The 27,465-nt window shown below is 43.0% G+C and overlaps 1 protein-coding gene across 1 annotated transcript in view; it reads left to right on the top strand.

Annotated features, from left to right (window-relative positions):
• The window catches only part of WWTR1 (WW domain containing transcription regulator 1), a 117,119-nt gene that overhangs the window by 67,068 nt on the left and 22,586 nt on the right, over positions 1-27,465 (top strand). The window contains exons 2-3 of the mRNA XM_061637011.1: positions 5,269-5,405; positions 23,304-23,509. Coding sequence (XP_061492995.1) covers positions 5,269-5,405; positions 23,304-23,509 — 343 coding nt within the window. The remainder of the gene's footprint in view (positions 1-5,268; positions 5,406-23,303; positions 23,510-27,465) is intronic.

The following is a 27,465-nucleotide window of genomic DNA, read 5'->3' as shown; positions in this document are numbered from 1 at the left end:
AGTGTGTGTGTGGGGGGGGGGGTTAATTTGAAAGCGGAAGTTCTCAAAAGTCCAACACCTGAGCCAGATATAACTGGCAGAGGGCCAGCGTGGTGCAATGATGAGAGTGTTGGATTAGGAAGATGAGTGTTCAGATCCCCACTCAGCCATGACTGCATGACTTTGAGAGAGGAGCTATAGCTCAGTGGTAGAGCACATGCTTGATGTGCAGTAGGACCCAGGTACACCTGTCAAAAGCAAAGATGGTTGGAAAGCTACCACTGGCATTGTACTCACTGGCAGTAGCCAGTGTAGCACTATGAAACAGGACATTATGGGAGTGGAAAGGCAGCATGGCTAACTATAGATCTGCTGGATCTAGGCAGATCCATATTCCAGAGAGAAGTCTGGTCCAATAATAATAATAAAAAAGAATACCACCTTCATGTCTCCACAGGAACACAGGAAGCTGTCTCACACTAAGTCAATCCAATTGGTCCATCTAAGTCAGGATTGTCTACACCAACTGACAGCAGCTCTCCATAGTTTCAAGCAGGAGTCTCTTCCAGCCCTACCTGGAGATACCAAGGATTGAACCTGGGACCTTTGCATGCAAAGCAGAGGCTCTAACACTGAGCTACAGTCCTTCCTCAGCCCCTCTTAGGATTGCTCTGCCAATTTTATGGATTCACAATATCAGTTAACTAATGACAACATAAGATTTATGTAACTTTAAAGCTGACAATGAGGACATTGAACTTGTCAAGGATTATTAATACCTTGGCACAGTCATTAACCAAAATGAAGGCAATAGTCAAGAAATTAGAAAAAGGCTAGGACTGGGGAGGACAGCTATGAGAGAACTAGAAAAGGTCCTCCAATGCAAAGATGTATCAATGAACACTAAAGTCAGGATCATTCAGACCATGGTATTCCCGATCTTTATATATGGATGTGAAAGTTGGACAGTGAAAAAAGCAAATAAGAGAAAAATCAACTCATTTGAAATGTGGTGTTGGAAGAGAGCTTTGCGGATACCATGGTCTGCGAAAAAGACAAATAATTGGGTGTTAGAACAAATTAAACCAGAACTATCACTAGAAGCTAAAATGATGGAACTGAGGTTATCATACTCTGGACACATAATGAGAAGACATGATTCACTAGAAAAGACAAAAATGCTGGGAAAAATAGAAGGGAGCAGAAACAGAGGAAGACCAAACAAGAGATGGATTGATTCCATAAAGGAAACCACAGACTGAACTTACAAGATCTGAACAGGGTGGTTTACAACAGATGCTTTGGGAGGTCGCTCATTCATAGGGTCGCCATAGGTCGTGATCAACTTGAAGGCACATAACAACAACAAGGCACATGGGAAGGGGGCAAAGGAAATAACAGACAGGCTGCAGTTATGATGAAGACCGACACACACACAAAGAGCTCAGTGTTGGGCTCTGTAAGCATTTTGGGGCCGGGCTTGACTTGAAGGCACATAACAGCAAACTTTTGTTTTTGTAGTTAGCATAAGTATAAAACTTGCTGGTTATTAACTTTTCCTCTTTTTTTTCTAATAAAGTTAGTGCTGTACAAATATTTGACAATTTTCACCAATATTTCACCAGTTGTCCAGGTGGGGTTTTTTTGGACTAGTCAAATGTCCAACTATTTCACTTACTTTGAACATTGTGTAAATGCAGGGGGTGTTTTGTCCCTATTTCCCTGTTTCCCAGATCATCTCTCCTTCCAAGAACCAGAAATGTATCTCTGTGTTTCATGGCTCCACCCCATCCTTTCCTCCCTTACCACTTCTATGTGTGAGCTCAGCTCCAAGACTTTGTACTGTTTTGCTTCCTTTTCTGGACAGCTCTTATCCTGCTAATAGCTAAGAAAGGACAGGAAGAAGCTGTTGGGGCTCACCCTTTAAAAATCCCTGTAGGGCAGGGCATCTCCAGTGGGTATGCTCCAAATTATATGAAGGGGTGGAGAACTGGCTGATAAAACAAAGGGGGAGGAGAACAGGCTTTGCAGTTCCTTTCATTCTAACTTGGTGAGCAAGAAAGCAAATGCTACAGCAGGGAGTGTTGTGACAAATGTGTTTCCCAAAAGAATAGATATCACTTGGCACTGTGGCATTTACAGCATGCCAGCAACAGGAGGCAAAACAGAGGCATAATGGAAAACAATGGCTGCTTTTAAAGTGGCAGTGTTTGTAAAATAAGCCTCTACACTTGTCTCTTCTACTGTTTCTTTGAAGTATCAATTTACATCGGACTTTATCCAAATATGGAGGTGAGCTCCTATCTGGTAAAACAGGGCTCAGCAACTTTTTTAGGCCCATCAGTACATTTGAAGTTTTCAGCAAGTGTTACAGTCATATGCACACCTCTGGTCAATTCTGTTCCCTGGATCATCGACCCACCGCATACATCATATTTTCCCCAGGGATCTGGGTAAAACTAAGGGCTCATCTACATGATAGTTCACTGTGTGTTTGGTGCTACTCACATCTCCTTTAAATTTGCATGGTTCACATGACATTAGTAGCAAACAGAAGCTAGCACACAGTTTTCCTTCTGTAAATCCATACTAACCTAATCCACTGATAATATGAAAGGTGGAGAAAAAAATCTCTCCACTCCGTTGCTGTAGTGGTTGCAGTAGCTTTGCTCTAATGCTTTTAGATGGCTGTGTCAATCATTCCCCTCTCCACACCCACTATCTCTTCCTCCCTTCTCTCATTTTGTTTCCTGTAAGCTGACAAGCCTCTGTTCTGCTAGCTTTTTTTTATGTTGCTGCAAATGGTGCCTTTATTTTCTTTCCCCCCTAACTTGTGCACAAAAGGGTAACACTGCTCAAACAAATATTTGTATTTCAGCCGTATCCTACCAACCATAGGCAGGGACAACACAGATATTTGCAATTCTGGGTTTTTTTAAAGGTACCTACTGCAGCTGGTAGAACAGAGCATGCTCAGTCACTTAACAACCAGAGGGATTGGAAATGTATAATTAGAGGGTGGGGCCACAAGGAAACAGCAAGACTAATCCTTCCCAGAGGAACACCTACTTATGTGAATGGGAAAAACTGATTGGCAAGTAACCATGATCAGGAACTGCGGACGCTGCAAATCAATAATGAAGGTAAATGCAGTGTGTTTGCTACGAAGAAATGCTTCCATATAGATGAGCCCTAAGCAGATTCAGTAGAATCAATCTGAGCTTTGAAAGGCATATAGAGTTGAAAGAGGAAGGTAGAAAGTGTCACTCTTTCAGGTTCCTTCAGCTCTATGTGCTTTTCTAAGGAGAAAAAGGTAATTTCTCTCACCATCTCATGACCTGAGGTGGGGGGGGGGGAGACACAACAGGAAGACCTCAAGGACATGATGTTGGTGACCTCTGTGGCAAAAGGTTTGGCTACATTTTGAACTTCAGAAAAAAAGCTGAGTTTTGAACTGAGGTGTTAAACTGGATTTGAAACAGCTTCCAAAAGTGATTTTGATGATTTACGAATTACAACCAAGTTGTGCATGTTTTGTCAGAGTAGCATTCCTAAATTCTCCTAAAATCCCACACACCTCGCACCCTGTATCTTCAGCTTCTATCTTGTCACGCAGGAGAAAGGAGAGTATTTATGTCCACTTAACCAGTGGCTAAAACTAGTATGACAAATGAATATGCCATTGCTGGTGAAACAGCAGAAATATAGACAGTGTGGGGAATCAGTATGTGATGAATGGGATTTAAGCATAAGCTTGTCTTTACCTTTTGAAACTCCCAATTTATTCATTAATTTATTTTCATTTCAGATTTTTTTCCAGCCAATTTGGTGGGTTATGATACAGGGGTTGGGGGAGGATCCCTGCAAATTGGGTCAGCAGGAGCTCCGTGGTAGACCATGTAGAAGGTCTGAGGTTCAATCCTTGGCATCTCTACCTTTGTGCCAGAAGGTACTTATGGAAAACACTTCTTCTGGAGATTCAAAGAGAGCTGCTGCTGGTCGGTCAATATTAAGCTAGATGAACGTCTAACAGTATAAATCTTCATATGTGCTAAAATCCAGATGCTAAGAAATAGTTTGTGGGGAAACAACATGAATGGCTCATTTAATTTATTAAGACCAAGTAGGCAATCAAGGAGAATTTGATTGCAATTTTTCTAACAAACATTTCCTGGGGTGCCTGTCCTTTGCCAAATTCATAAATTTTAGCCAGTAGCTAAATTGATATTCACATACTCTCATTTCTACTAGAAGCATTCACATTAAGGTCTTAATAATACTGAAAGAGTCCCCTGTGGGAGTGACTAAGATAGCATTCAAGTCTTTATTCTGAAAGGAGTCCACATCAGATGAAATGGTGGGGGATGCCACAGGATACAGGAAAGACAAACACTGCATAGTGTCATGCAAAAGGGGAATGAATTAGAATTGAGAGGAACCTTGAAGCAAGGAAGTGACTCAGCAGCTGGAAGGAAGGGCAAGTGAGACATGTAAGTGAAAGTGACCTTGTGCTGCAGAGTCTGAAGATACAGGGTAAAGGTGAAACTAAGCTTCAAATGACTTGTAAAAGTTGTTTCAGTGTATTTCTTTTTTTATGCCACTACTGCTATGTATTATTCAAAAGGATTATTCATAAAGCATTTCAAAAACTCTGTACAATAAGTTTAATTACTGTCCCCATCTGCGCTACCAACCTAACCTCTGCAGGATTCAAGTGTCCCCACATGCTTTGACAGCTTTGGCCTTTGATATTCTTCCAAAATCTTGCTGACTCCTGCTTTGTATGCAAGAAATCTTATAACATGGAAGCATCCAAGCACTAAATTTACTGCAGTTGAGAAACCTCAGTAGCCACACAGACCCTGTGTAGCTGTATTGAAGATAGCAGTGGTTGGGTGTACCATGGCTGCTGCCATTCTGTATGAGGCCAGTATTCCTAGCATCATGTACACAAATAGTGTTACCTTAATTGGGGCTGTACATGCTCACAATGAGAGAAATATATATTCTAGAGAACCTAGTAGATAATGTTGGTATTGGCACCTTTGCTTAGTCCTCTCTATACAGATGTTTGTTGCCTCTGTGATGCCACAAATAACTAATATATGGCAGAAGGGAGAAATCACTATACCATTTTGGATATTGGTAAGTATTACTGTTGTAAGACCTAAAAAAAGATAGGGGGATTGGTAACATGTACAAATGAGCAATTGGAATTCTTGCTCATATCTAGGACTCAAATATCCTCAGTTCCTCTCTGCCTAAAATTCCCATGCTTCTGTTTTGCAGCCATATAGAGAAAATTACAACGTGGCAAGATCCTCGAAAGACCATGACCCAGCCATTGAATCACATGAGCCATCATCCTTCAGCCACCTCTACCCCAGTATCACAGCGGTCAATGGCGATGTCGCAACCCAACCTTGGTGAGTAACAGAATACTTAGAAGGGGCAAGGGACTCTGTGGAAGCAGAAGGATTCCAAATCATGAAGAGCTTCGCCTTTATCTCCTTTGAAGGACAATCAGCATGACAGGTGGGGAATAATGCATAACCTCTTGTGATTCATGAACTGGTGTATTCCTTTTGGCTTAAGTCCTACATTGGGAGAGGGTCAGAATGTTGTCAGAGCCTCCTTTGATGGCTATCCATGTCTTCTTGTGTAACTCTTTCTTGGTATCAGGATCCCTGTCATAGTAAGTTCCTGTTATTTTTCAATGAAATGGACACACAGATAAGAGAAACCATGTTGATTTGTGAATAAATGGAATATACAACCACGTGCAGCTCACTTGAAGCTCTTGCAGTGTACTTTGTGGATCTATTCAGAGATTTGCAACAGTTAACCTTTTCCAGGACTGAATCAATGTTAACTTGGGCTATGATACAGTTTGTTTTTTCTTAAATTCAACAAAAGCAAACTCTTTTTCCTACTGTTTGCTTTTTCCTGACAACTATCTCGGCTATGGATCGTTGGAGCATAAAAGTGGGACGTTTATTCTGTGAATCACTGGACAGTAGCAGATGTATTATGAAAATTAAATATAAAGAAGATATCCAAGTAAACTACAAAGGCTAGAGGACAATTTAGTGAGTCATACTAAATGGCAATAGTGAATTTGTTTCCTGCAATACCCTAAGGGTCAGAGTAACAAGTTGTTAAAAACTGAAATTAACTATCTGATTGCTTAACCTTCATTGGAAGAGAGAGCTGTCACTGGTAGAACACTCTCCCCGCCCCATATACATCGCTTTGCATCCTTGACCAGATTCGTGCATGTAATTATTCAAGATATTGGTATAGCACTTTGCAAAATAATTCTCTTTAGAATTACATACTCTCTGAATTAGACTGGTGGCATTGAATCTGGGACCTTGTGTATACAAAGCATGTGCTCTGCCACTGAATTACGTTCTTGCTCCTAATTTGCAAATTATGCTTCCCAGAAAGCCAGTGTTTGGGGTTCCATGGCAGTAAGCTTCTGTTTTATAGCCAAAGGGGAAAGGGCATGTCCACTGTTTTTGGTCATATCCCTATGCTCTACAATCTGTTTTGTTGGGTGCATGTCAGGCATTTAAGCAAGCAGATTTTTGGAACAGTGTTTGAGCCCTGAAGCCAAACCTCTTGTGCCAGCATCCCACCAGACAACCCAAGCGGAATGGAAACTGGATAAGAAATGAAAACCACTCTTCTGGCAATAGTCGGTTCAAAACCTTTTAGCAAAGCAGACTACACCTCTGTCTGTTGCCTTAGCATTTTTCAGCACCAGAGGAATTAAAATTTTCTTTTGAAGTTGTGCCATGAACAAGGTGGGGGCTAAATGTTTCCAGGTCTGTGTCCTGGCCTGCACTTCCAATTACAAACACGTGTGTATCTGTGTGTGTGTTTATCTTGTGTTGTTTCTGATGATGAGATGGAAAATTTGGCTCTTCCTATATGGCTTGTTTCTTCTGCATTATATGTCCACCTCATCTATGTTTGCAGGGACGTGCACACACAAAAAGCATTTGTAAATGTATTATCAACAACAGTGTGACTAAATAGTACTACATTGCAGATAAGTCTGGAGGCGAAAATGAACTGAAATGTATAGTTGTTCTTAAAGTGGCCTGTTCTGCTTCTCTCATCATTTTCATGCCTGTGACTCGTGCCATATATTTATGAGCTAAACGTCTGTAGGTCTTGTAATTTTCCCAGCTTAATATTTTTGAGATCTCTACTGGTGTGTGTTTATTTCTTGTATTTCTTCATGATGTATTTACATCTAGTGCTTATGGCTGGAATAACTTCCCAACTGTATGCGTGCAATTTACAATCCATATTGATACTGGCACTGTCTTATGCTGGGTCGGGATTGATTCTTTTTCCTAATATGGTTACACACACAGAACAGATTCCTAGACTACAAGAAGGTTTGGGTCTGTTTTTTAAAACTGTATGATGAAAGTATTCCTTCTTAAAGTGAAAAGGGGAAGCAGTGATATGTCCCTTTGAAAATGAGGACAAGCCAGACAAGATGTCAGAGACACATGATGACATCTCCAATCTCTTTAAATTTTAGGAAACAATAGCCATAGGGGGAATGGAGTTTGGATAAGGATCATGGTGTTGGAAGGGGGGTAATCCTTTTCCCGAGTGCCCCTTGCCCCATGAAAATGTCCATCTCCCACCACACCAGAGGGGAAACTTACATGAACACAGCCTGTAGGCCTTTTGTTTGACAAATTATTCTCTAAAATCTCTAGAAAGGGCAATATGACATCCTGGATCTGCATGGGGAATAGGGTTTTCCTAACAACTCTCAGCATCCTTAACAAGCAACAGCTCCCAGGATTCTTTGGGGGAAGCCATGATTGTTTAAACAGTGTTGTAAAAGAAAATATTCCTTAGGGATGCAACGTCTTCCGTGAGTGAGTTGCTCTTGCACCAAACTAGTTTGGTTTTGAGCAAAGGGGGGACTGATCAACAGTATGATGCTGCTTTAAATCTATAGCACATATGGGGCCTGACCATCGGTTCCAGACTTTGATAGGACTTACCACCACCACCTTTTAAAGACTTGAATAGAAGAGGGTGTTTCATCAGTTCTAGGAAGTCAGGGGAAGTTGTACCTGGTGGAATTCTTTGAAACTTTTACATGTCCAGCCCTGAAAACCCCCCAAACAGCCTGAAGGATCTTGACTTCAGAGACAAAGGAGGGCAAGACCACTGTGCCTTTGGTTCCACTTAGAGAAACAAAAGGAAGCTGCTTTATGTCAGACTGTTGGTCCACTGACTGGCAGCAGCTGCCCAGGATTTCAGACAGGGGTCTTCCCCAGCCCTACCTGGAGATGCCAGGGATTGAACCTCAGACCTTTCAAATGCAAAGCAAATGCTCTGCTACTGAGCGATAGCACTTCCCCTGTACCTTGTGGGCAGTTTTCCCAGAGGTCTTGCTGACACCAAAAAGTTCCCGCTAATGGTATTTTGCCTTACCTCCCAGTTGGAAATTCAGCAAGAACATAAGGAGAAAATGCTCCCCCCGCAACCCATCCTTTCCAGTTGAAAGGAATTCCTATCTGATCCTACATGGTAGACTGTACTGCTGGTCTGCCAGACAAGCTGCAGGCCTGTGCATTCATTGCTATGATGTGGTTGATGGACAGCAAGTGGAAAAGCTAGTCTGATGTTTGAGGTAGATGCCAGAGTAGAAGTGCCAAGGGAAAAAAAAGCCAAATGAGCTGTCGAGTAGAGAACCCTGCCTGTGAGTCCTAGGCTTGCTGCACCAGTTCTCTGGGATAGTTTTCCTTGTTAAAAGTATTTTATCCTTTGGCTTCTGCCTGCAATGTTGAGCTAGTGCTGTTGGCCACCATTTCTTTGTTAGCCTTTTTGGCATAGAAAAAGAAGGATTTTTGGCTTGCTTTTCATGTGCAAATGGCAAAGGGTGGCTATTTGAAATGCACCGACTTGAAGGGAGCTCCAAAAAGAAAAAAAGAAAAAAGTTTTGTAGCATCTTTAAGATTAACAGAAAAATTGTAGTATAGGCTTTAATGGCCTAGAGCTCACTTCATGAAATGTTCCTCTCAGTTGGCAAATTACACACGTGCAAAAGAAGTTGTAACCAACAAAATTGTCCTGTTTGCGCAAGGACTTCTGCTTGCATAACAGAACTTCTCTCGTTCTTCTCTCCCTATGTCTTCTAGTCTGATCTGGGGGTTCCCCCAACTTTGCTGTGCAAGCAGAAGTCCTTGTGATAACGGGACGACTTCACTGAATGCAACCCAAATTGTCTGTGTTTATATGTACGTACACACACAGGTATAGGGGGGAAGGTGGGGCCAAAAGTCCATAAATTGCAAGAGGCACAATCTGTGACAGGTCCTCACAAGGTTTCAGCAATTTCACTATCCTATTTTTTTAAAACGGTTTCCATTGATTTGGTGAAAAATGCCACGTGTGGAGCTGCTTCACATATAAACACATCACTACATAGAACTGCCTCCATGCAGTTGCATTTCAAGTGGCCACTCACACTGCTATTCATGTATATGTTTTTTCCACTCGGAATAATAATTAGAGGCGCTTGATTAGTGGGTGATGAAGAAATACTGAATTTGCAAAAACATTCCTATGAACACATATAAATGCTAATCTCTCTGTTCACAGCAGCGCAGCAACAGAAGGACTGGAGGAGGAGCAGTGCAGCTGCAGTCTCCTCTCTGAAAGGCTGCACACTCATATTAGGCCATGGTTTAGCTCAGTGTTAAGAGCCCTGCTGGATCTGTCCAATGACCCATCTAGTCCAGCATCTCTGTTGAGACAGTGGCCAACCAGATACCCAAGGGAAACCCGCAAACAGGAGCTGAGTGCAACAGCACCCTCCCCACCTGTGATTCCCATCAGCTGGAATTTGGAGGCACAGTGCCTTCGACAGTGCAGATAGAATGCAGTCATTGTGGCTAGTAGCTGTTGATAGACTTATCTTCCGTGAATTTATCTAAAGCCATCTCAGTTGGTAGCCATCACTACAACTTGTGGGAATGAATTCCATAGTTTAATTATGTGCCAGGTAAGGGGAACGCGGCCCAGACATGTTGTGGCTGTGCCTTGTTCCGGTCCTTCTCATACCCGCAGGGTTGTTGGTTGTCCTCTCAGCCAACTCTCAGATCTCCAGCTGCTGCTTTTTAATGCCAGATCGGTACAGAATAAAATCCCCCACGTCCATGATTTGATTATGGACGAGGCAGCCGATCTGGCATGCATAACCGAGACCTGGGTGGGCGAACAGGGAGGAGTTAGTCTCTCCCAGATCTGCCCACCAGGGTATTCGGTTCAGCATCATGTTACATCTGAGGGTCGGGGAGGTGGGGTTGCTGTGGTCTATAAGAGTTCCATCTCACTCACCAAGCACCATGTCCATACAACTACTGGTCTGGAGTGTTTGCACCTTGTGTTGGGCCAGAGGGACAGACTGGGAATCCTTTTGGTGTACCGCCCACCTTGCTGCCCAATGGCTTCCCTAACTGAGTTGACGGAAGTGGTCTCGGAGGTATTGTTGAGATCCCCCAGACTATTAGTACTGGGAGATGTCAACATTCATGCCGAGGCTACTTTGTCTGGGGCAGCTCAGGACTTCATGGACTCCATGACAACCATGGGGCTGTCCCAATATGTTAGTGGCCCAACACATATATAGGGGCATACTCTCGACCTTATTTTTGTTACTGGACATGGGGATAGTGATCTGGATGTGGGGAGTTTTACATCTCTCCCTTTGTCATGGACAGATCACTGCTTGCTGAAGTTTAGACTTTCAGTGACCTTTTCCCTCCGCAAGGATGAGGGACCTATTAAATTGGTCCGCCCCCGGAGACTAATGAATCCTGAAGGTTTTCAAAGGGCTCTGGGGGTTTTTCCGGCTGATAGGACCGGCGCTCCTGTTGAAGCCCTGGCTAATCTGTGGAATGCGGAGATGGCCCGGGCTGTCGACACGATCGCTCCTGCGCGCCCTCTCCTTTGCAGAGCTCATTCAGCTCCTTGGTATACTCCAGAGTTGAGAGCGATGAAGCAAGATAGGAGATGGCTTGAGCGGAGTTGGAGACGAACTCCCGACGAATGCAATTATGCGCTGGTTTGTGCTTTTACCAAGCGGTATGTAGGAGCGGTGAGGGCGGCGAAGAAACAACATTTCGCTGCCACTATTAAGTCATCTCTCTCCCGCCCAGCGGAGCTTTTTAGAGTTGTCCGAGGGCTATTCCATCCTGGCCCACAGGACATGGCAGATACATCGGTAGCCCGCTGTAATGAGTTTGCTGAGCACTTCCAGCATAAGATCTTATGCATTCATCGGGACCTAGATTCCCATTTTATGACAGTTAGTCCTAATGAGGTGTCTGGAGCACAGTCTAGTCATATTTTGTTGGATGAGTTTCAGTCGGTTCAGTTCGAGGACGTGGACAAGGTACTTGGACAGGTACGTGCAACCACTTCGGTACTTGATCCTTGCCCCTCCTGGCTTATAAAAACTAGCAAGGATGGAACAGCTGGCTGGGCCAAGGAAGTGATAAAGCCTCTTTACGAGAGGGAGTGGTCCCTGGCTGTCTGAAAGAAGCAGCGGTGAGACCACTCCTGAAAAAACCTTCCTTGGACCCAGAGGACTTTAACAACTATAGACCAGTGGCAAATGTTCCATTCTTGGGCAAGGTCTTGGAACGAGTGGTTGCTGACCAGCTCCAGGCGCTATTGGATGAAACCGATTATCTAGATCCATTTCAGTCGGGTTTCAGACCTGGTTTTGGCACTGAGACGGCCTTGGTCGCCCTGTGTGATGACCTATGTCGGGAGAGAGACAGAGGGAGTGTAACTCTATTGATTCTCCTTGATCTCTCAGCAGCTTTTGATACCATCGACCATGGTATCCTTCTGGAGAGACTCGCGGAGTTGGCTGTTGGAGGCACTGCTTGGCAGTGGTTCTGCTCCTACTTGGCGGGCCGTCTCCAGAAGATAATACTTGGGGAACATTGCTCGACCCCGTGGGTTCTCCAATATGGGGTTCCGCAGGGTTCGGTCTCGTCTCCCATGCTTTTAATATCTATATGAAGCCGTTGGGTGCGGTCATCCGGAGTTTTGGAGTGCGTTGTCATCAGTACGCTGATGACACGCAGCTCTACTTCTCCTTTTCATCTTCTTCAGGTGAGGCGGTCGAAGTGCTGAACAGTTGTCTGGACGCGACAATGGACTGGATGAGAACTAACAAACTGAGACTCAATCCTGATAAGACTGAGATGCTTCTGGTGGATGGTTTCTCTGGTCAGATGGTGGATACATACCCTGTCCTGGATGGGGTTACACTCCCCCTAAAGGATCAGATTCGTAGTTTGGGAGTCGTTTTAGACTCTTCCCTATCAGTTGAGGCCCATGTAGCCTTGGTGGCACGGAATGCGTTCTACCAACTTTGGTTGGTAGCCCAGCTACGTCCCTATCTCAGTAAGGAGGACCATACATCAGTGGTTCATGCTCTGGTAACCTCACGTTTGGACTACTGCAACGCGCTCTACGTAGGGCTACCTTTGAAGACGGTTCGGAAGCTTCAGCTAGTGCAAAATACAGCAGCCAGACTGCTAACAAGAACTAAGCGGTCTGAGCATATAACACCTGTTCTGGCTCGCTTGCACTGGCTTCCAATATGCTACCGGGCCAGATTCAAAGTGTTGGTACTAACCTATAAAGCCTTATACGGCGCGGGACCACGATACCTGCAGGAACGCCTCTCCCGTTATGAACCGGCTCGTATACTACGGTCTACTACGAAGGCCCTCCTCCGGGTTCTGACCCATAGGGAGGCCCGGAGGGTAGTAACAAGATCTAGGGCCTTCTCAGTGGTGGCCCCCGAATTGTGGAATAGTTTCCCCGAGGAGGAACGCCTGGCGCTGACACTATTATCTTTTCGGCGCCAGGTTAAAACCTTTCTCTTCTCTGAGGCATTTTAATCTAAGTTATTTATGTAAATGTTGTAATTTTTATATTAGATGATGTATTTTTATATTTGTTATATTGATCTGGTATTTTATTATTGTATATGTTTCTATGTTTGCCGCCCAGAGAGCTGTTTGCTAGTCGGGCGGGATATAAGCTGAATAAAATAAATAAATAAATAAATAAACTATGTGTAGCTTGAAAAAGTAATTTCTTTTGTCTGCGTTATGTGCAAACGTGTGTGTGCATGTGCAATATATTTGTGCAAGTTGTGATATATGTGTACATTCTACCAATGCCTGTGTTCAATTTTTGTAGGTAGTAGAGAAAAAGGAGAGTCAGTGAAAACAGAAACCACTTCCATAGCCCTTCTGAGCTGCCTGGAAATGGCCACCTTGAGTAGAGACGCTGTGGCAAGCTTTCCCAGGCTTGGCTCCATGGATATTTTCCACCCATTTTAATTTCTTTCTCTCTCTCTCTTGAAGTTACCAGGAAATCCTACAAATAATGCATAGTGTAAACCTGTGTTAACAACAATGAATGAGTGAAGCATACTTTCCATATCCTCCTGTGATATAGGGGATATGACCTTCAGAAGTGGTGATTGTTCAGATTTGGGTGCATTAGTCATATGGAACTTCCAGAGATAAGGAGAACTAAGCTATCTTTGTTAAAGCTGGTGTTTGCTGCAACCTAACTGAAATTTTGAGAGAGAACATGTTAGCCTTGGCTTCAGCTATATCTGGCCTTCACCTGTGCTGTGAAAGCTCTTCCTGTTTTAAGCTGTGTTTGATCACTGAAGTTCTGAAATGAACTGACAGGTGCCAGATGGGATTGAGGTGAATAATACTTTTAGGAACTGTTTTCAGGTGAAGAAAGTATGAGACAACCAAAACCACTTCTACCCCATTTTGTACATATGCTTTTCTTTCTACCCCTTTGATGGAAGACTGGGCTTAAAAAAGATTTTGCTTCATAGTGAAAGAGCTGGTTTAGACATACTTTCTCAAATATGATGCTCCACGTAGAAGCAATAATATACTGGTGTGATATAGTGGGTAGGAACTTAGCTTTAGGAAAAGAGACACAATTTCAAATTCCCACTCATTTACCTTGGGCCAATCTCCTCTCTTGGCCTAACCTATTTCAAGGTAGAGGTGCCTTGAGCTTAAAAGAATTTGATAAATTTGAATGCATCAACCAATTACATGAAGCATATTCATGCCAGAAAAATGTGAGCACTGCTGTGCAAACGTGTATATAATTAGATGGAGTAAGACAGAGGTGGACAGACTTCCGACTTGTGGGACCTACCTTGTTCTTTATTAGAACTCTGAGATCCACCAATAGAAGCCAGGTGCAAAATGGTCTCAGGCGACAGACCCAGATATCAGCTACACTGCAGTAAGCCATACATTGGATAACCTGCAAATCTAAATCTGAATTACTATGCAGAACTCCAAAGCAAGCCATTAGATCTGGTCAAAAGCAACTATGAATATTCATATTTTACTAGGAGGCTGATAGATAAGTGACTGGTAGAAGGCCAGCCATGGCAGATAATTCCCCCCCTTTCATTTTTTTGTGTTAAATAATTGGGATCAGAAACTCTTGACTGATATGCCACAAATCACCCAGAGATCTACCAGCAGGCCCTGATCTACTATTAGATCCTGAACTACTGCCAGCCCCTGTTGTAAGGAGGAATTGAACATTATGCCACTTCTGTGGGGAACATTTTTTTTTTGTGGCACTAATTCGGCATAGTAAGGTCTAAAGTAAATTTGGGTAGTAACTTCTACTGTGCACCACATTTAGGTTTGAAAAGGAATTCTTGCCTTCCCCTTGTGACTTGGCTCGTTTGCTTTAGTCATTTGGAGCTATGTATCTTGCATGCACCTTGATGTGGGGAATCATATGTTTACTCATGGGAGGAGTGTGTGCATTCTGTTATTCTGCAAGTGGACCTTACAAGCTGTTTGGGGAGGCATCCTGAAAACCTTGGTTCTAGAAAAATGTATGAAAAGCAGGCTCTTGGCCCATAAGGCTGAAAAAGATAGCAATCATCTAGTCCAGCATCCTGTTCTCACATTCGCCAAACAGATGCCTATAGGAAACCCACAAGCAGAGCCTGAGTGCAACAGCACTCTCCCCTCCTGTTTTCAGCAAAAGTTGTGCAATATAAGCCGATTATCTAGATTTTCATAATCTATGCATGTTCCAGAATTTAGCTTTCTTTGGCACAAAATCTGGGTCACCTCGTTTCACAGTGTGGACTCCTTTTATAGGACATGCTAAGTACAATCCAGAGAAACCTTTTAAGAGTGCATGAATATCCTTAATGGAAATCATAGATCAGAGTTTTAGTCTACTCTTCCCACACATTCCACAGCTCCACCTGTGCAATAAAGGCTTCAGTCCTAAAAAAATATGCTTGGTTGTAACAACACAGTGGCACTTACGTCTAAATACAGATGTCTAGGATTGTTCTGTCAGACCACAATTTACCATAAGCAGGAAGCAGGTGCATTGCAGAATGGCCATTATAGGGTACATGCTTGCACTGTGAGTGCCTTACACCTATTGGATCCATCCGGTCTTTGATATGGCCTGCCGACCATCTCAGGTATAAAGCCCACCCATTCAAAGCTGCTTCGTGATTGACTCAAATGATTGGCATTGCATCTGCATAGTTTTGTCTTTATATCTAAGCAACAAGGACAGGAAAGTGATGCTAAGTGTTTGTTATCATACACCTCTCTAAGTACCTGTTCCTAATGGCTGGGAGTTTTCTGCATGGTTATTCTCAATCCAGAGCTCCTGAATAGAAGGTTCACTGTGTACTTAGGACAGTGGAAGGCTTTTCTTTAATACTTTGCAGATTTTTCGGACCATGGAACGCTCTGAACTGGAAAGCAGTATTTTTGCTGACCTTGTTGGAAGGCTAATGCTGTTTCTGGGAAGTAAATGAAACAGGCTGTTGGCAAGAGCAAAGAGAGAGAGAGAGAGACTCTCCCCTCCCCTCACAATGTCGTGACTAAGTCAAAAGTGTAATGTGGCTGGTTTTTTCTTCCTACCTCTGCAGACATGTGTTTTTCATCAGACTGCTCTGCATGACACTTGATTTTGGCCAGTTCGTAATGAACTCGACTGGGGCTGGGCCTTTTTTTCTATGGGGAGTATCCCACAACTGTACCTAGGCTCTGTTGATGTCAAAACAATCCAAACTACTGTAGTCATTTTAACATATGTGTCATCATCAACACCTGTGTTGATTAGTTTGACTTATAAAGCCTTACATGGCGCGGGACCACAATACCTAGCGGAATGCCTCTCCCGATATGAACCTACCCGCTCACTACGTTCAACATCAAAGGCCCTCCTCCGAGTCCCGACCCACAGAGAGGCTCGGAGGGTTGTAACAAGATCCAGGGCCTTTTCAGTAGTGGCCCCCGAATTATGGAACAGTCTCCCCGATGAGGTACGCCTGGCGCCTACACTTTTATCTTTTCGGCGCCAGGTTAAAACCTTTTTATTCTCCCAGGCATTTTAACTTAATTTATTTTTTAGCTTTCAATTTATACTAGGCTGTTTTGCTGTTTGGTGTGTATGCTTTTTGCTGACCTTTGTAATTTTATTGTATTTTGCTCTATGTTGTGCACCGCCCTGAGAGCCTTTTGGCTGTGGGTGGTATAGAAATCGAAATAAATAAATAAATAAATAAATAAAGTCATTCCCTTCAGCTCTCAGTTCCAAGGGACCATTTTGCTAAGAATTTCATTATATTGTTGCTATGCCATGCTCTGTGGTTAATTTTGTGAATTGTTACGTATGAAGAATATAGATGAGCCCAAATCAGGCCTTGTTGGAAATGAGTGTAGCTGGGTTTCACAATGGGCTGAAGAAAAAGAAAAAGGACAACAAAACAAAACACATATGTTCACAAACCTCACATTAATCCTGGGGCTTGGTGGTCAAGGCTGACTTGTATGAAGGTTAGTCATAGCCTTGTGACCTCATTTGCGTGCCTTTTCTATTGGAGGCAGGATGCCTTTGGATACCAGTGCTGGGAGTGGGGAGAGTGCTGTTATTGTCAGGTCCTGCTTACCAGTTTCCCATTGGCATCTGGTTGGCCACTGTGAGAACAGGATGCTGGACTAGATGGACCTTTGGCCTGATCCAGCAGGGCTGTTCTTATGTATTATTATTATTATTATTATTATTATTATTATTATTATTATTATTATTATTATTATTAATAATAATAATAATAATAATAATAATAATAATAATATCCTGTCCTTCCTTCCAAAGGAGCCCAATATCATTAAAAACATACTTAAACCATGTTTAAAACATTCTAAAAATAGTTAAAAATAATTACATTCTCTCAGCCAATAATTTTAGCATTGCCAGGAAAAACCAAATATTCTGTGCTTTGCTTAATACACTGCATACCTTTGCTTATATATGCATATTTTTAAAAGTTTAAGTGAAGTTTTAAAACCATGTTGAATCTTTGATATGCACAGAGAGAGAAATCTGCAGATGGTTTGTCGCTGATGACTTTGGAAATTGCCCAGCATAAGTTTACTTTTCAACAAAGGGGGGGGGGGAGACACACGGGTGGAATTGTAGAATAATTAATGAATTGCTGACATTGCTGAAAAGGAATTGGCATAATATAGCACCAGTTTATAAAATATACCATTCTGCTATTCATGCAATTCACATACTGTAATCACAGATGGCCAGATTTCCACTGACTGCAGCCCGAAGACAAACATGTAGAGGCCATTTGGGGTGGGGGTGGGAGGTGTTCTCTGTTCAAATGCTATATACAAATTTCTCAGGAAAAAGTTGGCAAGAGCTTGTGTGGATTTTTATTGCTTTTGCTTTTCTTTCTTTTTTCAATTTATGAAAGCACTACAGATTGCTTGCTCTGAATTTATTTTTATTTTACCTGCTTTGATATGTGAACTGTGTGTGTGTGTGTGTGTGTGTACTGCCTTCAAGTTGATTCCGACTTATGGCGACCCTATGAATAGGGTTTTCATGAGGCTGAGAGGCAGTGACTGGCCCAAGGTCACCCAGTGAGCTTCATGGCTATGTGGGGATTCGAACCCTGGTCTCCCAGATCATAGTCCAACTCCTTAACCACTACACCACACTGGACTGTAAGAGAGATTAAATAAGAGGGCTGAAAAGCTGCCTGGTTTTCTCCATCACAGTTATAAGTAGCTCACCTGTGGCCTGTTGATATGAATTGCTGTGTTTCCATTCTCTGTTTTTTTTTTGTCCTCAAACCTCCTAACTTTTGGGCCCCATCTGCACTATATATTTAAAACAGTATCATATCACTTTAAACAGTTATGGCTCCCTGGGAAGAGAGATTGATTGTTAAACAACTAGTGGGAATTGTAGCTCTGTGCAGGGAATGGGGTCTCCTAACAACTCTCAGCACCCTTAACACACTGCAGTTCCCATGAAGTGTTAAAGTAGTATAATAGTGCTTTTAATATATAGTGCAGATGGGCCTTGCATTCTGATTCCTCTGCCTGTCCTGCCTCTCTTGATGACGTTGGCTGGTTTTGCTTTGACAGGCCCCCATTGATCCCTCTCCACCTTTAATGGTGGTCTGGGCACCATCATTAACTTTCCCAAAATGTCACCAATGTAGTGGGAGATTTTAAAAGGTGGCTCCTACTTGGCTGTGGCTCATTAGAGTGCACCTCCTTTGCTTATTACTACTGCCCAAGAGCTGGGAGTCCACCACCATTGGAGAGGGGCCCACCAGAGAGCATTTTACTGAAGACCCCTCATGCTCTTTGCACTCAGATCCTGCTTGTGGATTTCTCATAGGGGCATCTGGTTGGCCACTGTGAGAACAGGATGCTGGACTAGATGGGCCACTGGCCTGATCCAGCAGGCTGTTCTTATGTTCTTATACCAGAAGGCAGACCTTTGCTCTGATGCCACAATGTTTCTCAGTTGGATCTATGGACAGACAGCTGAATACTAAGGGACACCATGAGAGACCTTAGAAAGATGGGGATTTCCAAGATTTGTGAGCAAAATATGTTAATCTAAAAGCCAAAGGGACCTGGATAGACTAGAGAATTGGGCTGAAATTAATAAAATGACATTCAATAAAGACAAATGCAGGATTCTGCATTTAGGCCACAAAAACAAAATGCACGGGTACAGGATGGGAAATACCCGGCTTAGCAGTAGTGCATGTCCTTGTAGTGGATCACAAGTTGAACATGACCCAGCAGTGTGATGCTGCGGCAAAAAAGGCAAACGCGGTTTTGGGCTGCATAAACAGAGCTATAGTTTCCAGGTCGAGGGAAGTAATAGTCCCACTATATTCTGCATTGGTCAGGCCTCATCTGGAATACTGTGTTCAGTTCTGGACGCCTCATTTTAAGAAAGATATAGACAAGTTAGAGCGGGTCCAGAAGAGGGCGACGAGGATGATAGCCGGTATGGAGAACAAGTCTTATGAGGAAAGGTTGAAGGAACTTGGCATGTTCAGTCTGGTGAAGAGAAGGCTGAGGGGTGACATGATTGCACTCTTTAAGTACCTGAAGGGCTGTCACATAGAGGAGGGTACAGATTTGTTCTCTGCTGCCCCAGAGGGTAGGACTAGGTCTAATGGTTTTAAGTTGCAGGAGCGTAGATTCAGATTGGACATTAGAAGGAACTTCTTGACAGTAAGGGCGGTTCGGCAATGGAACCGACTGCCTAGGGAGGTGGTGGGATCCCCTTCACTGGATGTCTTCAAGCAGAGGCTGGACAGCTATCTGCGGGAGATGCTCTAGCTGTGGATTTCCTGCTGTGAGCAGGGGGTTGGACTCGATGGCCTACAAGGCCCCTTCCAACTCTATGATTCTATGTTAAGTTTCTACAGAATTAAACTGTGTTATGCCTTCTAGGACATCATGAATTTTGACTGGCACATTGTTTGTCAGATTTAGTTAACCACTTTTGGAGACTTTTCAATTAAAAGTTATGTATGTGATGATTATAATAGATAACAATTATAATTGTTTTAATGTATTTTAAAGTCTGTTTTTATGATGTTTTAAAGTGTTTTTAGTGCTTTTGTTTGCCGCCCTGGGCTCCTGCTGGGAGGAAGGGCAGGATATAAATCAAATAATAAATAAATAAATAATATCCTGCTGAAAACTGTCAATATGCCTTCCACAAAGTGTAGGCTTCCAACATGGTTTGAAGTCACCTTTCAGCTATGAATATGAATGGATAGCCTCGGGCAAGCCATTGGCACTGATCCAGAGAGGTGCACAAGGAAAAGTCACGCATAAATGACTTTGTTAGCTTCATTCCAAAGCTGCAGATTTAAAGACAGCATTGGTTGCCAGTTTGTTCCAGGTCCATTCTAGGTGCTCACATTAGAGCTTAAAGCTCTAAACGACTTAGGTCTCAAATACCTGAAAGACTGCTTCCTTCCCCACAGACTCTCTTGGGTGTAAAGGTAGCAGACAAGGCCCTCTTGGTAGTTCTGCCGCTCTCAGAAGTTTGGGGGGCAGTGACACAGGAGAGGGCATTCTTTCTGGCAGCCCCTAAATTTGTTTGTTTGTTTATTTATTATTATTATTTATTATTTATTTTCATTTCTAGACCGCCCATAGCTAATAGCTCTCTGGGCGGTGTACAAAACGAGATTAAAATACAATATAGAATAAAATTAGTAGCAAAAAGGAACACATTAAACTAAAACATTAAACATAAAACATTGAACATTAAAATGCCTGGGAGTATAGCCAGGTCTTAACCTGGCGCCTAAAAGAAAGAACCGTAGGCGCCAGGCGTATCTCCTCCGGTAAGCTGTTCCACAATTCGGGGGCCACCACAGAAAAGGCCCTAGATCTAGTAACAATCCTCCGGGCATCCTGGTGAGTTGGTACCCGGAGGAGGGCCTTAGATACTGAACGAAGTGAACGGGTAGGTTCATAGCGGGAGAGGCGTTCCACAAGGTATTGCGGTCCCACACCGTGTAAGGCTTTATAGGTCAACACCAGCACCTTGAATCTGGCTCGGAAACAAATAGGTAGCCAGTGCAAGCGGGCCAGGACAGGTGTTATATGCGCGGACCGATTGGTCCTCGTCAACAACCTGGCTGCCGCATTTTGCACTAGCTGAAATTTCCGAACAGTCTTCAAGGGCAGCCCTACGTAGAGCGCATTACAGTAATCCAATCTAGAAGTTACCAGAGCGTGGACAACAGAGGCGAGATCATCACTGTCCAGATAGGGGCGTAGTTGGGCTACTAAGCGAAGGTGGTAAAACGCATTCCGTGCCACCGAGGCCACTTGAGCCTCGAGCGACAAGGAAGGGTCAAAAAGGACCCCCAAACTACGAACCTGTTCCTTCAAGGGGAGTGTAACCCCATCTAGAACAGGGTAAACATCCACCATCTGGGCAGGGAAAGAGCTCACCAACAGTGTCTCAGTCTTGTCTGGATTGAGTTTCAGTTTATTAGCTCTCATCCAGTCCATTATCGCGGTCAGGCAACGGTTCAGCACATTAAATTATTAAATTTATATCCTGCCGATCCTTCCAGAAGGAGCCCAGGGCAGCAAACAAAAACGCTAAAAGCACTCTAAAACATCCTAAAAATAGAAGACTTTAAAACATATTAAAACAAAACATCTTTTTTTTTGTAAACAGCTTTAAAAACATCTTAAAAAGCAATTTCAATACATACACAGACTGGGGTAAGGTCTGTATTAAAAAGCTTGTTGAAGGTCTTCAGTAGGTGCCAAAAAAAATATCAGAGATGGCTTCTGTCTAATATTTAAGGGGAGGGAATTTCAGTGTCAGTGCCACAACACTAAAGGTCCACTTCCTATTTTGTGCGGAATAGACCTCCTGATAAGTTGGTATTTGCAGGAGGCCCTCACCTACAGTGCACAGTAATCGACTGGGTATATAAAGGGTAAGACAATCTTTCAGGTATTCTGGTCCCAAGCTGCATAGGGCGTTGTATACCAAAACGAGAACCTTGAACTTGGCCCGGTAGCTAATGGGCAGCCAGTGCAATTCTTTCAGCAGCAAGATAACATGTTGGCAATATCCTGCCCCAGTGAGCAGTCACGCTACTGCATTTTGCACCAGCTGCAGCTTCTGGACCAACCTCAAGGGCAGTCCCACATAGAGTGCATTACAGTAATCCAGCCTGGAGGTTACCAGTGCATGGACAACAGTGTTAAAGTTATGGAATTCCCTCCCCACAGAGGTACATCTGGTACCTTCATTATGCAGTTTCCGTCACATTCTGAAGAGACATCTCTGTACCATGACCTTTTGCCCTTGAGAGAGAGAGAGAGATTTTAGGATCCGCTCTATTCTTCTGTATTTGGTTTAAACTGACCTTAATTTTGTATTTTTAAATTGCTGTAACCCACCCTGGGATCTTGTGGTAAGGGGCGGGTAAGAAACAACAACAACAACAACATGAGATATAATTCTCTCCCTCTCCACTTTACATTTCTGGGTTTCATAATACAACAGCTTCTAAAACCATGTGCATGGTATGTGTGCTCACACTGCCATTCAGGAATTACAGTAAACAGTTTTAATACCATATACACAGTTCGGTGTACATGAAGGGGCTCCTTTCTCAGCTTAACCTACCTTTTGGCGATAAAGGAGAAAAGATATACAATAGGGTGAGAAAGAATTCTTAAGTAAATAATAACCGTACACCTACCCTCCATTCTGCAGAGTGGTGAGGGGAGGGGCAGCTTCTAATTAGGAAAAAAACAGTTTTGTTGCAGAATGGTGATATATTGGGTTTCACAATCCCTTTTCATAAGTGGGTGAAGTGGCAAAGATGAAAATGTGACCAGCGCACACTTTGCTTTGCTTTATGCCACCAGATAAGCTTTGGACTTTATCAGGATGTACCAAACATTTATTCTTGCATTTAAAAGTTTCTGCAGCCTCCGTAGGGAAAGTATTTACTGTGCCTGGAGCTATGTTTTCTGAGAGAGAGAGTTCATGTATGTGTGCGCGCATTTAGAGCACTGTTATACCACTTTAACTATCATGGTTGCTCCCAAAAACCGTGGGAGCTGTAGTTGTCTCAGCACCATTAACATGACTGTTAAAGCGGTATGATAGTGCTTTAAATGTATGGTGTAGATGTGGCCTTAATTGTGCAAAGACATTATATTTGTGTAGCGCTTGCCTGCCTCTACTTCCAAAATGTTAAGTGTTCAAAGGATGTATGTTGTCAGGAGTAATAACAGAATGGAAGTAATGGTCTTGCCTGTGTCACCTTAAAGCAAAGTTGGGATCTAACTGTGTATCCTAATCATTTCTAAATTGTGTTTGTTTCGTAGTAATGAATCACCAGCACCAGCCACCAATGACACCCAGTACAGCTATATCCCAGCAGAGCCACCCTACCCCAAATCCTCAAGCTGGCCTACTGAACATGCCAAACGCTTTGACTTCCCAGCAGCAGCAGCAACAGAAGCTGAGGCTTCAGAGGATCCAGATGGAAAGAGAGAGGATTCGCATGCGCCAAGAGGAACTCATGCGTCAGGTATTGCTACATTTTTAGGCATACCATATTAGTGCTATTGGTTGCCTAGCACTTGAATAGGGAGACCTCATGGCTATTTGACTGTGGGAACTCATCTGACTTTGGAAGGTTAAAGCCTGTTTAAAGAGGTTTGAATCTCTTGGGGTTTGTGAGATAAATCGTGAAGAGTTGGGTGAAGACTTGCATTCAAATAGCCATGGGATTTCCTAATTTGGGTCCTCACCTCTCCTCACAATGAGGGGGCATACAGATGCAACATTTGTTCCTAATCACTCCCCAGGGAGAGTCAGAGGGTGGACAATAGCATATGAGCAGACTTCCAGGGCGGGAAAGGGTTAATGTATATGTGGCACTAATCTCCCCATGTGCTTTGCTCGTATTGGTGGCTAGTTCCCAAATGACCATCACATGGAAAACCTCTCAATGATGAGGGCTGCAAATACTCCCAAGGGCTAGTTCTTAAGTCTGTTTCAGCAGTTTGGGGCCAGCTGTATAACTGACATCATTTTGCATTTACAAATACCTTAGACTTAATGTCATGTTTGTGTTGCACCATTCTGGATTTCACTTACGATTTAAGGTTTGGCTTTTATAATGACTTGCATTGTTCTGGTGCTTCCTTTACATGGCTTTAAGGAAGCAAACATTCTGAACAATTGTAAAGGGTGCATTTTATATTCTGGAGAGTATTCCCTACTGAAGATATTGTAATTTTATTCAGAATATTTACCAGCTTCCTCAGAGAACACAATTAGCCAGTTATTCCAAGGAGTAATGTAGGAACAAACTACATTCCACTGTTATGGAGGCTAGTCCTCCACTCAGTGAAAATTTTCTGTGTAAAATTGTCCAGTGTTTTTTTCCATGGAAAACGATTCCATTTCACAAGTTCATTAATAACAACGAATGGATGCCAATTGTAAATACAATATTAGGCAGTTTCAAAGTTGTTAGCCTTGCTTATTAAATACAAGCAAAATAAACATGCTAAATTAGAACACTCTCTAAATTAGAACACCCCAGCAAGCATGGCCGCCTGGGAACCACATGTATGCCGCCTTGGGTTATGTGATGAAAGAAAGGCGGGGTATAAATGTAACAAACAAATGGCCAATGGCCAGGGATTTGTAGTTTAACAACATCCGGAGGGCCAAAGATTCTCTGCAGCTGCTCTAGGGCATCAGAAAATTATCCTATGCAAATTACCCTAATCCACAAATTACCTAAAACCCATGTCACTGCCTGCCCTAACAGCATAACCAGTTAAGCGGAGTTACAGACAATGCCACTTCCCCATGGTGCTGTATCTACATCTTTTAAAAAATGACTTAGGCTGCTGTTCTGTGCCTGTTTACTTAAGAGCCAGTCCTAACAAACGCAACAGGATTTATTTCATAGGGTCAGGATGTGAGAAATCTAAAATGAAGCATGGGGTGGGGATTGGAATTCTCCTGCCTACAGCTTCCTTTTTCCTTTGGGATTTGTGCCTAACCCCCTTTGGCTATTCCAGGATAACATTTGTTTATACTGTATTTAGTAAGACACTCTCACATTTCTTGGCATCAAAGAGAAGTATGGTTTCTATTTGTGTAATGACACCAGTTGGCATGCCGTTTCTGGCAGTGTATTAATGCTCAGTCAGATGCACCAGGATGTGACTGACCCTAGCAGGGCATATCACAACTTGCGCTTTGAAATTCTTTCCTTCACCCCTATCTTTTTTCATTTTTTAAATCACTAATTGAAGATGTATCTAGGCATACATGCATAATCAGCCTCATCTGAAGACTGTGTCTATTCAAAGGTCCGATAGTAGTAAAAGTGAATATAGAAATGGATTCCATTTTATCTTCATTGACATGAGGATAAGCCATCAGTGTTAGGTCCTTCCGTAGGTGGTTACTTTGATGGGAGTGCCTTATTCAGTCTTTTTTTTTAAGAAGTTAAGTACCTCTGAACTTAAGTTTTGATATAAAAACCTTGTTTGTTGTAATAATAAGGTGGCAAAAGGATTGCAGGGCATAGTCTGAGGCAGCTTTCCCCAGTCTGGTACATTCTAGATATTTGGACTACAACTCCTATCAGCGCCACATGGCTAGTAGTCAGAGGTGATGGGAATTGTAGAGGGTTCCAGATTGGGAAAAGGTTGTCTAAAGGTACATTATTCTATAATTTTGTTGAAGTTAAGACAGTCTAGCTCTGGTCAGTGCCTGGATGGGAAGCCATCTGGTTGAGATATAAATGTAATAAATAACATCCATTCTTGGTGAACTTTGGCTGGTTTTATTCTTTGTTTCAGTTTTTGTGCGATATGATTATATATTTCTGAAGGATTTTTTTAAAGATAGCTTCTTTCCCTTCCCCTTTTTTAAAATGTGTGAATGAAGTAAGGATTCTAACCCATATTCACAATGGTGAACATGCAACCATCAGATGGTAATGATTCCTGATGTACCAATATGGAACTCCAATGTACGTTCTAGTTCATAAGAACATAAGAACATAAGAAGAGCCTGCTGGATCAGGCCAGTGGCCCATCTAGTCCAGCATCCTGTTCTCACAGTGGCCAACCAGGTGCCTGGGGGAAGCCCGCAAGCAGGACCCGAGTGCAAGAACACTCTCCCCTCCTGAGGCTTCCGGCAACTGGTTTTCAGAAGCATGCTGCCTCTGACTAGGGTGGCAGAGCACAGCCATCATGGCTTGATATCTTAAGAACTGAGAGGCCAGCAATGTAGCACTGCTATCTAGTGTTTTATATAGAAGGGATATACTATAGTATGGGTTTGAGAACATTTTTCAGCTTGAGGACTGCATTCCTTTTGGGAAAACCTCCAGGGTGTGTGTGTGTGTGCACACGCCAGCGGTAGGAAGGACCAGAGGCAAAATGGATGGAGCAATTAATGTAAATTTTACCTTTGTACAGTAGGCTAGTTTCTACACACACACACACACCTCTCTGTCCTCCATCCAGACAGGCAGGAAGCATTATCAGTGTTCGAGGACCCATTCCAGCCAGGCAAAACACTCGAGGAAGGTGCCAAGCAGGGCTGAGGAGGGGTGTGTGGTTTGTGGAGAATCCAAGGGCTAGATAGAGAAGACTGGAGGGCCACATGTGGCCCCCAAGCCTGAGGTTCCCCATTCTTACTATAATAGATGGACCTTTATATATAACTCAATAGTTGTGTACTTAAAAAAAAAAAGAACCTTGCAAGCCTACTATAGCCGTATGCATACAATGAAAGTGTGACATGACTAGGGCTTATATGTGGGTGGAGAATGGATTTGTTGAAGGGAGTCGCTAATTCTTGTCATGTTTAATTAAGAGGCACTTAGCTGTGACTTAGGCCACATCCACACCATACATTTAAAGCACATTTTGAACACGTGGCTTCCTGCAAACAATTCTGGGAGCTGTAGTTTACCCCTCACAAAGCTGTAATTCCTAGCACCCTGAACAAATTCCAGTCCCCAGGATTCTTTGGAGGAAGCCATGTTCTTTAAATGTATGGTGTGGATGCAATTTTGATACTAAGCAGGATCAAATTATTGGTTCTGCAAGACTGCTTCCAGTAACCCATCATCAAGTTTCCTTGGCACTTCCTGGTCTGTTCAATGCTCTGTACCTGTGCTGTCTGTTGAATTAAGGTTCCAGTTTTCCAGTCTGAAAAATTCTAGTCAAAACAGTGCAATGCAAGTTGGTTAGTCTTAGAAGAACGGAGAGGTTTGAACCTTATGAGCTCCACCGCGTTGCAGTTGTGCGTGCTAATTTTAACAAAGAGCAGATTTTTGCCCCCTCCCCCACAAGTAGTTTAAAAAAAGAAATTGTGGTGCAATCCTTGGCATGTAGCCTTTAATCAGCAGGAACTTTTATGAACTTCCTGTCTGCAATCTGGGCAGTACTGAGCCCTGGGCAGGATGGTCAAGTCGACGTAGCAGACCCCTGAAGGGGGGTGTCA

Source organism: Rhineura floridana, chromosome 7 (assembly GCF_030035675.1).
Source record: "Rhineura floridana isolate rRhiFlo1 chromosome 7, rRhiFlo1.hap2, whole genome shotgun sequence".
NCBI classification, from domain to species: domain Eukaryota; kingdom Metazoa; phylum Chordata; class Lepidosauria; order Squamata; family Rhineuridae; genus Rhineura; species Rhineura floridana.
The sequence above is the reverse complement of the archived record's forward strand: the minus strand, read 5'-3'. Positions and strand labels throughout refer to the sequence as shown.